We start from the raw sequence: 11,777 nt of genomic DNA, 5'->3' as shown, positions 1-11,777 counted from the left end.
GGACATGTCTTTTAAGTTGTCCCTGAACAGGCACTGCACTGCTGTTTTCTCTTTTGCAGGTGCAAAACCTGCCCAAATGACCAAAACTACACTTTCCCATTTTGTTTTAAGGATTTTGTTGAAATTGTGGGGCACTTCTGAACATCACAGACACTACAGCTGGTGCTGAATGGGGAAACTTTAATCACAAAATATGGCTTACGGGGTTTAATCAAACGATGATGTGTGTTGAACAGAAATGTCTTCCTTGCGTTAATTGGAGGTCATGGGAGGCAGTTTATTTACTGATTTATACTGTAAGTAAATAGGACACGAGTTTCACCCTGTTCCCCAATGTTTTTGTATTTCTCTGTTCATTTGTTACCAGGCTTACCTCCCGGGCCCCAGTTCGTCCGGCCTCCAGGCCCCAGCCTCAACCCCGGTGTTTCCACCCCATCCATGGCCTCCACAGCACAGGAACCTCCTGCCGCAAGCCACCCGACTGTTCCCCGACACCCGGTGCCCCCGCAGGTGCCTCCACAGATGCCACCAAATCCTCTGGCAGCACTGCAGCCACAGCAGGTCCGGCCTGGTCCAGTGGTCCAGGTTCCAACATCAGCACCGGCCACCCAGAACCACGCCCCTCAAAGCCCCGCCCCTCCAGGAGCGGCCCAGCAACAACAGCAGCAGCAACACTCCCCCATGCTCCCCACTGGGGCACCTGTCACGCTATTTCAGCAGGTACCACAGGGCCATATCCTCACCGCCAGGGTACAAGGCGTGACTCAGCACCCACCCCTGCCTCAAACACCTCCTCTGTCTGGGCCTCAGGGTGGAGCTCCCCAGGTAGAACCTCAGTGTGCTGCTGCAGCTGCATCCACACCCGCCTCTTCCATCCAGGTGGGAGCTGCTCAGGGGTTGAGTATTACAAGCGTGCCCAATTCCCAGGGGTCACGAGTCACATTTCAGAATATTGCCCCCAAACCAGCTCCAAACCAGTCAGGTGGACCAGCAGCTACGATAGCTACTCCCAACCAGCAGCCTCAGCAGCAAGCGCAGAGTGTAGTAATAGTCAGTCCCAACCCCCAGCAGAGCCCAGCCTACACCCCTGCCATCCACCAGATTGTTCTCGCCAACCCCTCTGCCATCCCTGGCACCCAAACTATCCAGCTAGCAGGGCAACCCGGGGCTTCTTCCAATCCATGCCCACCTCCCACCTCTCACTCCAACACCCAGGTCCAGCCCAGTCAAACTGTCAGCCACGCACTGTCCATGAAACGGCTTCAGCAGCAGCAACAGCATCAACAGCAGCACCAACAGCAGCCACCTCTCCAGCTTATTTCCCAGCCTCCTTCCTCTCAGCCTACCTCCACTGAGTCCAGCTTGATCAAACAGCTACTGCTTCCAAAGCGGGGACCTTCTACTCCAGGAGGAAAGCTAATCCTACCTGCTCCACAGGTGCCCCCTCCCAACAACACGATAACCCCCAGTTCACCGGTCATCTATCAGACAAGCTACACCACCCAAAATCCTTCGTCTCAACCTCAGCAGCTCAATGTTCAGCTAGTTCCAGGTCAGCTTCCAGCTCCTGGAGCTCCGGGCCTCCAGACGGTTCAGCTTTTGCCAGGCCAGCTTATTTCTGCAAGCAGTTCAGGGGGAGCTACTATCATTCAGGGCCCTGCCCCTCCTGGACAAGTCACATTTACCGTGGTCCCCAACACTGGCTTCACCACTTCTACTGCTGCTGTTGCTGCTGTCAGCCAGGGAGCTGTGGCCCCAGGTGTCCCTCCTCCTCCATTCTCGACTGGAACTGTGCCCCAACATGCCCCGGCAGCTCCTCCGCCGCCGCCGCCACCGCCACTGCCAGCTCCACTCAGAGGAGACAAAATCATTTGTCAAAAGGAGGAGGAGGCCAAAGATGCCACAGGGCTGCACGTCCATGAGAGGAAGATAGAGGTGATGGAGAACTCCTCGTTGGCAGAAGGAGACGCCTCCAAGGGCAAAACCAGTAACGGTGACGTTGCGGAAGGTGCCAAGCTGCTAAATGGTCGGAAGTGCATGGAGTCGAATCTACCTCCATACCACTCAGGGAACAGCCAGGGAGCACTCAATGGCCCCGCTACGGAGAGTCACCCTGCTAACGGGAAGCAGGCTCTCTCTCCAGGCCCAAACACCCCTCCTGAGGGAATCCCCGACCCCAAAAAGACTCTTGTCAATGGGGTGTGTGACTTTGATCGGAGTGACAGTGGCGGCAACTTTAACAAAAACATTCCAAATCACATCGCTTCCAAACAGTACTGGGGGAATGGGGAGGTGGGCCCCTCTGAGAAAGCCAACAGCTCAGATCCCCCTCTTCCTAGTCCTCCTCCACCGCAGCAGGACACTGCCAAAGCCCAGCAGGCTGAGCGCCTGGCCAACGGACCCCAGGCAATAGGCAACAGGCCCCCCTCGGAATTAACCAACGGACCTTTGGGGCCGGCCCATGCTGCGCCTGTGCTAAGACAGCAACTGCTCCCCAATTCATCTCTCCCTCCTTCTGTTACTGTTACCTCCCAGAGTCTTGCAGGCTCTCCTGCTAATGGGGTGGCCCCTGAGGCTCGAGGCCTCAAGAGGCCGGCCGAGAACGAGGACCGCAGCGCAACAACGGCGTCCTCGGGGATCCCCAACAAAGTGGGAGTGCGCATCATCACCATCAGCGACCCCAACAACGCCGGCAGCAGTGCCACGATGGTGGCGGTGCCAGCAGGAACAGACCCAAGCACAGTAGCCAAAGTAGCAATAGAGAACGCCACTCAGCAGAGGAACTGCTCACCCACACAGGCAGCTGGCACAGCGGTGAGTCACTTGTAGGGTTAGTGTCGCCACAAACCGCTTTTATCCACGCCGTCTTCTCGTAGTGTGACTGTGTTAGGTCTGCCACAAAAATGTGTCTTGATTTTTCTGTCACGCTAAGTAAATACTAAAGCATTTGTATCAGCAAGTCTTGTCAGTAGCTTGTCTTTTGTTAAATCCTGTGTCAGCTTCACTTAAAAGTTACATTTACCCTTTCAAATCTCCTGCTCCAAAACATGGTACAGATGGGCAGAGAAAGTGACTGGAAGAACATTTGCTTTTTATTCTGCATTGCTTTCTTTCCTGCCAAATACATGATACCAGATGCCTCTGCTGGATGACAAATGAGCCTGAAATGCATGAAATTATGTTTGTTCTTGATCTCTGTGACTGTGAAGTACTATAAGACGCTTCAATGACTGTCATGTAAAACATTGTAGGGCTGTGCGATGTGACCAAAATCTCATATCCCGAAATAAGACATCTATCGTCCCGATAACGACATAAATTGATTGATTGATCATACTTTATTCATCCCGAGGGAAATTGGGTTGAGGCTGCCAGCCGTGCCAGCGCCATCTTTAACATTTTCTGTAAATTCTGTGAATCTCGGGCAGCTCGACTTGCGTGAAGTGTTTCCAACTGGGCGTCCTTTATCTAGAGTCGAGTGTTTTTAACTGATGCATGAAACGATACATTTTAGACATAAGTTGTAACGGCTGCCGTTTTCTTTGTGAGTATTTATTACACAGCGTGCTGCGGAGAAATGTTCTGTTCTAACGTTTGAGTCTAAGGTTTATTTTTTAGCACCTGACGGCTGTTTTTTGCCGTAAATACTCTGCATACTCTTTCACATGATTCAGTTTATTCTGAAAAGTCTCAACAGGATCTTGAGCTTTACGTGGAAGGTTTACGTGGAAAATAAACAAGCGGACACGTGATGGTTTTACCGTCATTGTTGCTAACGACAACGCATAAAAACAGGCGCTTATCCGTCCGTATTATATTGGTTATATTAAAATATAAGAGAGAGAGAACTCTAAGAAATTAATATAGCCACTACAGTGACCATCAAAACGATGAAAAAAATATTGCTGTAAACAGTTTATTTTGCGACACCACGAAACAAACGATAGCGTAAAATTAAACGATAGATGTTTTTATATCGTCATCCGATATATATCGTTATATCAAACAGCCCTAGAACACTGTAAAAAGGTTCCCTCGTTATGTTCTTGCTAGTAGCTTAAGATTTTTTTTTTAATTATTTTTTTTAAGTTGGCGCTGTAACTGTATGTATACAATTTGAGTGCACATTACATTAGGATAAGAGTAATGTCTGACAGTAGTAGCAGCAGGTGGATACAGGTTACCCTGCTCGTTTAAGCTGCTGCTCAGTGTAAAGCTTCTCATAGTTTCATAGACCAGAAAACCCAATTCTGAAAGCGCAGAGTTTTTGGAGGTTAAGAAGGTGAGGCCAGTTAAGACCATGTGGCTCTCGCTGATACCCACCTCCCACAGCAAAGCGGCTGAGAGAACAACTCCTGCCATTAGCCGGCCGTGGTTACATCTCAGCCAACAATCGCGACGCCTTCGTTTCTTTCTCGCTGAAATGAGCTGCTGTCTGTGATGCTGCCCGCAGCATTCTTCTAATGGAGCAGCTTTTCTGAAACCCTCTCTCTTCCGCAGCCTGCTGTTATCCCGTCCCCGCCCCCCACGTCCCAGCCTGCACCAGCGGGTAACCACAGCCCTCACCTCCCAGCACAGCAAGCCTCCGCAGTTCCGCCAGAGCAAAGCCGGAAAGCAGGGCAGAACTTTAAGTGTCTGTGGCAGTCCTGTAAACGGTACGGGCATTCACACTCTTGTTAACTTTCACTGAGCTTTTTTCAGGCTTCTCCTCATTTATTCCCAATTTCTCCTATTCAGGTGGTTTGAAACACCTTCCCAAGTGTTTTACCACGCAGCAACGCAACACGGGGGGAAAGATGTGTATGGAGGGCAGTGTCTGTGGGAAGGGTGTGAACCTTTTCCCCGGCAGAGACTGTCCTTCATCACACATCTGCAGGTAAATTTCCTTACTTTCTATTTCTTGCACTTTTTAGCTGTTACTTATTTGATAGTGGCTTTTTTAAAAAAAAAAAAAATGAAATTAAGCTTCTGCTCCTTGTGTTCCCAGGATAAGCACTGTTCTCGAGAGGCTTTGCTAGCCGGACTCAAGCTAGAGGAGCAGCAGGCGCAAAGTCCCAATCAGACTTCTTCCCAGTATGTACACCCGTCTCTGTTTATCATAATGTGTAAGACTAAAAGACAAATCATGTTCAACATAGAAGGAAATGTCACGCTGCTCGAAAAATATTAATGCCTGATGTGTTGTGAAGGACCCCGCCAGCGGCAGGCAGCACTCCGGCACCACGAGCACCGAAAGCAATCGTCAATCATCCGAGCGCAGCTCTCATGGCCCTACGCAGAGGCTCTCGAAACCTGGTCTTCAGGGACTTCACTGTGAGTAGAACAAGGCTGACGCCTACCTTCATCTCTCACTGCATATATGCGCGCGCACACACACACACACACACTCTTATGTTTAACTGAGGAGGGCTTAAGCTGCTCTGAAGCTTCCATCATCTTGCTGCTTATGATTGACTAGAAATCTGAGGCTAAAGGAATTTGGTAGTTTTCTATTCTGTGAGGGGTTGGAGAAGCTCAAGTTGACACTTGTTTTCTTTTAGTCATGATTGAGGTATTTGAGGTAGTTTTAGTCGATTAAACGTCATAAGATTATAATGGACTAAATCTGAACTTATTCACCAACTAAGATGAGAGTTCTTATTTGCTCTTCTCTTCCTGTTGATATTTTGTCATGTTTTCATGAGCCAGGTGTACTGATCCTGTACAGGTGTACTAAATGTGTCAAAAACTAAAGACATGATTATTGATTTTAGGAAGTCCTCTTATAGCTCATCACCCACTATCATTAAAACTGCCGAGATTGGGATCGTTGAGAGTTATAAATATCTAGGTGTGGTGCTTGACCATAAACTGTGTTTTGAATCTCATGCTGATGCCACTACTAAAAAAGTTCAACAAAGACTGTTCTTTTTAAGGAAAATGAGATCTTTTAATGTCTCATCTGAGATGTTGTCTTTGTTTTATAGAAGTTTTATCGAATCTGTGATGTCTTTTTGTATCGCTGCCTGGTTTGGTAACCTGACGGTGAAGAATAAGAATCGGTTGGGACTTCTGGTAAAAACCGCTAGCAAAATTTCAGGGCGCTGGCAAGATGGACTTTTGGCTATTTACAATAGAAATGTGCTCAGAAAGGCTCATTCTATTATTAATTGTGTGAACCATCCACTTCACAGTGAGTTTGAGTTGTTGCCTTCCGGCCGCCGTTTTAGAGTACCTCCGAGGAGGACTAAAAGACTCCAGGTCTCTTTTATCCCTACTGCGTCTTGTCTCCTTAATGGCAAAAATTGTCCTTGAATTTTCTATTATTATTATTGTCATTATTGTTTTATAGTATTGTTCTGTTGTTCTTATCCTCCTGCTGCAAAACTAATTTCCCCTTGTGGGACAATAAAGAAAAAAATTGAAATTGAAATTGAATTGATCCTGAGGGCAGACTTCTGATTGGATCACTTCCAAACTTGTCCCGCCTTTCTAGACAACTTACTAGTTCTGATTGGATCTCGTCCGTTCCGAAAATTTTGTATCTAATTTTTATTTGCTGGCAAAAGTGTCAGTATACTTGATCATAATTTATGTCCTAGTGTACTCTATTTCTTAACCGTTTCCTCCCCTAGGATGAGAAAGAGGGACCAGTGACCAAACACATACGACTTACTGCTGCCTTAACGTTAAAGAACATCGCCAAGCACTCTGACTGTGGTCGCACGTGAGTAACCTGCTGCATTAAGTGAATTTAGCATAACCCCCCCCCAAAAAAAATATAAAGCTGAAGGCTTTTCTTCTTTGTTTCAGGTTGTTAAAGAGGCATGAGACTCACCTCTCCGTACTCGCGCTAAGTAACATGGAGGTTTCCACCACGCTCGCCAAATGCCTTTACGAACTGACGCGCTCGCTCCAGGCTTGACGGCAAAAGAACAACCTCTACAACTCTCTGATCCCCCACCGACCCACCCGTCCCTCTCCTGTGACGAGAGGAGCAAGCCGCCGGTGAGCCGTAGCGGGTCCGCAGGGGGAGTGCAGAGGGTGGGAAGCGGAACAAGGAATCCTCCTTCTGCCACGTCTGCCGGCCCCCCCCCGCCCCAAACCACGCCCCTCCCCTCCTTGCTGAACCTGTGTTTCACAACCCCTGCCCTCCATCTCCACACATGCAAACACACACACACACAAAGGGGGGTGAAAAAAAAAACAAAAAAACTGCCATGGGGTCTTCCACCAGCTGTCCACCAGGGGGAGCTCATTAAGACTGCTTCACCGACGGGACTCCACCGACGAAACCCCAAACACGAGCACATTCTGTTCAAGTTTTATTTTTCTTAATTCTTTTTTTTCTTTCTTTTTTTTCTCTGTCACGTGAGCTAATGTGTGGCGTGAGTGGCGGTTGGCTGAAGATTACGGGTGGGCGGGGAGTCGAGCAAGGGGCAGGGCTACTGAAGGTGTCCCACTGGGTCGGGTGGAGGAGGACTCGGCTGGCAACTTGCGCAGAGAATTTTTTTTATTTTATTTTATTTTTTTTGTTTGTTTGTTTGTTTGTTTGTTTTTTCCTTTAGATACTTGGTAGCTTGGTTTTCTTACTTGAGTCAATATATTTTCACTTATTTATTATTGAAATAAATACCATTACAATTAATGAAAAAGAATCTTGTAAATATGTTGTGAATATATATAAAGAAGATCCTCTTTCATGCTGATGCAGCCACTGGAGATCTTGCTCTGTGGAGTAATAGAAGCATTACTTTGGCAGGATTGAATAAAGTAGTATGTTTTTGTTTTGTTTTTTGCTTTTTTATGATCCCTGGTCACTTGTATCTAATGTGATTCTATACTCAGCAGTGGATGAATGTACTTAAAAACCTGTAAATAATTCTGCAAAGGTACTGATGCTGTAAAGCTTAGGGAGGGGGAAAACAGTTTTTTGTGGAACTGTGACATTTTTTGTATTATAATACCTTGTAGAACTCATTTTGCTGGCTGAAAGAGTATGGAATAATATATCTCATGTCATTTTGTAGAAGAAAAAAAAATATTGAAGTTATTCTCCTCCCTTCCTCTTCCCTCGCACACCCTCCCCTCAACGCACACAGGCACACACACACAGACACACAAACAAGTAACATATATCCACTGTAAGCGTTTTGTCATTGTACGGGCACAGTGCGCGTACCAAAATTTTTTTGTATTTGTAAATTGGTTTAAATACATGGAGTTTTTATACAGGTTTTCTCCTGTGTTCTTTGCTTTATGTGCAGGTATGATATTTTCTTCACTACTTTTTTCTATCTTAATATAGTGTGGAGTTTTATTGTACTATTTTTTCATTCTTAATACCATGCCACATTCCGGCTCACGTCCTCAGACTGTCCTCTCTACCGTGTGTTGTGTAACATTTATGACTGCCTGTCGTATTAGCATCTGACCGGGGCAACCCAACCATCCTCATTTCTGCGGTGTCAGTAGGATGTGTGACTATACATAGACCTAACAGTCTGTTAGAGATTGGCTTTATTTACTTTGGTGACTGTTTATAGTTTTTAAATAAAACACTGAACATTTTGTTTTGTTTTACTCTTGTTTCTTGCTTCATTTTCTCCCACTTTAGCACTGATTGCCACGATTGGCACCACGTATACTTCCTGCGTTCGGTGTGTTACGGATGTGGAGTAAATTGAACAACAATTATTTAAATTGAATAAAATTATATATATTTTTATAATACCGTTTATTGAGGTGGTTCTAGTACTGTGATTGAGCATGTGTAAAGACTGTTGGCGAGTCTACATTTAGTTACTAGTGAGTAAAGGATTTAATTGCTGAAAACTGTATGTGAACATTTAAAATACTAAAACAATACTGAGGCTACGTCCACACGTACACGGGTATTTTTTGAAACCGGAGATTTTCCGTTTTCGTTTTAAAAAACAATCCCGTCCAGGTGTAAACGCAGAAATGAAGGAAAACGCTGCTAGGAACATGCCAAAGCAACAGGTGGCGATATATTCCTAACCGTGTAGAAATGTTGGCCAATCAGAAGTCTAGAAGCCTCCTTGGGAAATAATAAACAAGGATGGGGCATAGAAGTACCACTGATTTCCTTTCCAATCCGATACCAAGTAAAATTCAGGGTGGTATCGACGATACTGATCTGTTACCGATACTTTGTACAAAAACGTATTTTATTTACTGTATCTCAAATTATAGCGTCATAATGATTACAGGTAATGAGATTACTTGTTCTCATCACTTAATAATGCAGAATTCATCATATAGAAATAAAAACTGAAGCTGTGCGCTATTTGAACACCTTGCCTGCCTGCCGCACTAAAGGACTCCGTGAGAGACGTCTGTCTCGCCCTAGCAGCACCTGTCCCTGTCCTCTTCACTTCGCCTCAACATACGCTCGTCATATTCTGTGATATGATTTACTCTGAGGTGTTTGACAAATTTGTGGTGTTGCCACAACACCTCACTTTCTTGCCACATGTATCACAAACCATGTGTGTGGAGGTAAAATGCGTCCGCACATGACTCCAATTACGCTCAGCCATTGTTGTGAGTGCGCACGCAGTAATTTATACTAACTTTATCCGTAAGGTAGCTAAAATTAACTGACAGTGAATAAACTAAATATGAAATGCTTTTAATAAAGTGTGAAAATTATACTTAAGCGGACAACCAAGAGTAGTGGATAACAATAAAGAGAGTAAATTGTTGAACCAGACTAGCAAAAGTCTAGAAGGTCGTTTCCAATATTGAAAATTCTGACACTTGGGTAGCTCTGCTGTTTTTGTTTTTTGTCAGGGTCACACAAAGCCTTTCTTGTAAGACTCATGGATAAACGGTTAAAGTGGTTACCCATAGCGGGTACTCCACATCTTTGATGGGGAACATTTCTCATGCTGCTTGCCCAAACAAATTTGTCTCCATCACAGCTTATTGAAAGAGACTACCAAGTGTTCTAAGTATATATCGTTAGCTTATGGTTATGAATAACTACTGGATAAATAGTGGATAAACTGAATGCTAAAAGTTAGCAATGAGTAGTTAAGAAATTGGGTAATCCTAAATATATATATTTTAACCAAGCCTCAATGGGGAAAAAATATAATTGATAAATGAACAAAGTAATGTTCTTCTTAACATGTATTCAATTCATTTCTCAATCTGCACTCGAATCAATAAAGGCAAAATAAAACCTGCACTGTTATTTGTTTTGTTAATTGAATTTATATCAATATGAGCTGTTTTGACATTCTTATTAGCTCCTTGAGTCTACCTGTGCCTAATGTCAAGCACTAGATGCAAAAGGCCACACACACACACACACACACACACACGCACACACACACACACGTCTATCAGGTCTCAGTTAGTGGGAAAGGCATGAGGTCAAATGAATTGTCTGTAGATTTGGAAACAAGCTTATGCCAAGGAACAAACTGGAGATACAAAGGAATACAGAAAATACCCAGTAGCTCACTGGCCTCCATTATTCTGAAACGGATGAAGTCTGGAGCCTTCCAATTATCATTACATTTTTGCTGTCAAATACCAGTTTCCCCAGATCTGGCTGCCCAGCCAAACTGAGTGCTTGGGACAAAGAGCCTTTTTTTCAGACAGGTAACCCAGAACCTGAACGAACAACATAGTCACTGAGTTCCTTTGTAGGCATGAGGGAACACCAGTGCAGTGTTTCACCAAAGTGACCTTTACAGTAATGTCCCAGTTGAAAGAATTTTTCACTAAAAGGCACGTGACAGGCTGCTAAGAGATAGCAAAAAAGCCCACGAACCAGCATGAAGAGTACAATCCTCCATTCTGATGAAACAAAGATTGAACTATTTGACCACAATTGCCAGTGGCGTACAGAAAACAAACAACCAAACAACAGACACTGAGCAGGAAATAGCATCCTTATAGTAAGACACAGTGGTAGCAGGATCATGGTGATGATGGCTTCCTGCAGCTGTGGCAGGGAGCTGTCAGGGGAGAGGAAAAGAGGAATCTTCAGGAAACTTCCACAGGCTTTGGGAAAAATGCTGAGTATGAGCACTTCCCATCCAACCTGACTGAGCTTGAACACATCCATCAAAAAAAATAGTTGTGAATGTCATTATATATGTAGAATAATGGAAGGAAAAGTATATCAGTCGACTGAGTGGTAACTGCATACTGAAACAAGAAACAGAAAAGGCTGAAAAATTCACACAACCACAGATAATTTTCAAAGGAATGACTTCAAACAGATGCAATTCAAAGATGTAACCAGTGAGAGGGAGGAGAATAGTAATGAATGAATGAGTTGGGAAAAAACATAAAAGAATCAAAGAGTGGAAGGATCCTGCTCCTGTTACTCCAAACCCATCTAAATGATCTACAATGAGGGACATGACAGTCTGTTAAAAACAGGTCTAAACAATTGGTAACACCGTGAACCTCAGACGACTCCTTCCCTGGGCCTGTCTCTCTGTTCAGAGAGATCTGAACAGATGCCAGTGCTTTTAATATTCAACCCTCTGTTTTCATGCTTGGTTGCTGGGACTTCAAACAGCACTCTTTTCTGATACAACCCAACAACCTCCATTTGCTGGTGAGCTCAACCTTTTGTTCCGTTTAACCACCGGACACTTTCTCTTGGCTCGATCCTTTTGACATAATTGAATAGTTAATGACTTTGCTAAGCGCTCCACTTCCCACAGCTCCCAAAACATCTTTTGTGCATAATGTGACACTGCAGAAAGCTTTCAGGATTCATCAAAAGTCACACTGTGTTGGGGCATTCA

At 44.9% G+C, this 11,777-nt stretch overlaps 1 protein-coding gene across 2 annotated transcripts in view; it reads left to right on the top strand.

Moving 5' to 3' along the window:
- The window catches only part of arid2 (AT-rich interactive domain 2), a 39,727-nt gene extending 31,187 nt beyond the window's left edge, over positions 1-8,540 (top strand). For both annotated transcript variants that reach the window (XM_005743309.1, XM_013913408.1), the window contains 7 exons: positions 368-2,814; positions 4,501-4,655; positions 4,738-4,876; positions 4,988-5,073; positions 5,190-5,313; positions 6,615-6,706; positions 6,793-8,540. In XM_005743309.1, the coding sequence (XP_005743366.1) occupies positions 368-2,814; positions 4,501-4,655; positions 4,738-4,876; positions 4,988-5,073; positions 5,190-5,313; positions 6,615-6,706; positions 6,793-6,904 (3,155 nt within the window). In that variant the 3' untranslated portion in view covers positions 6,905-8,540. The remainder of the gene's footprint in view (positions 1-367; positions 2,815-4,500; positions 4,656-4,737; positions 4,877-4,987; positions 5,074-5,189; positions 5,314-6,614; positions 6,707-6,792) is intronic.
- Positions 8,541-11,777: the final 3,237 nt, after the last annotated feature.

This window comes from Pundamilia nyererei, unplaced genomic scaffold (genome assembly GCF_000239375.1).
Source record: "Pundamilia nyererei isolate P.nyererei 1_Seehausen unplaced genomic scaffold, PunNye1.0 scaffold00130, whole genome shotgun sequence".
NCBI lineage: Eukaryota > Metazoa > Chordata > Actinopteri > Cichliformes > Cichlidae > Pundamilia > Pundamilia nyererei.
This window is presented reverse-complemented; position numbering and strand designations above follow the sequence as displayed.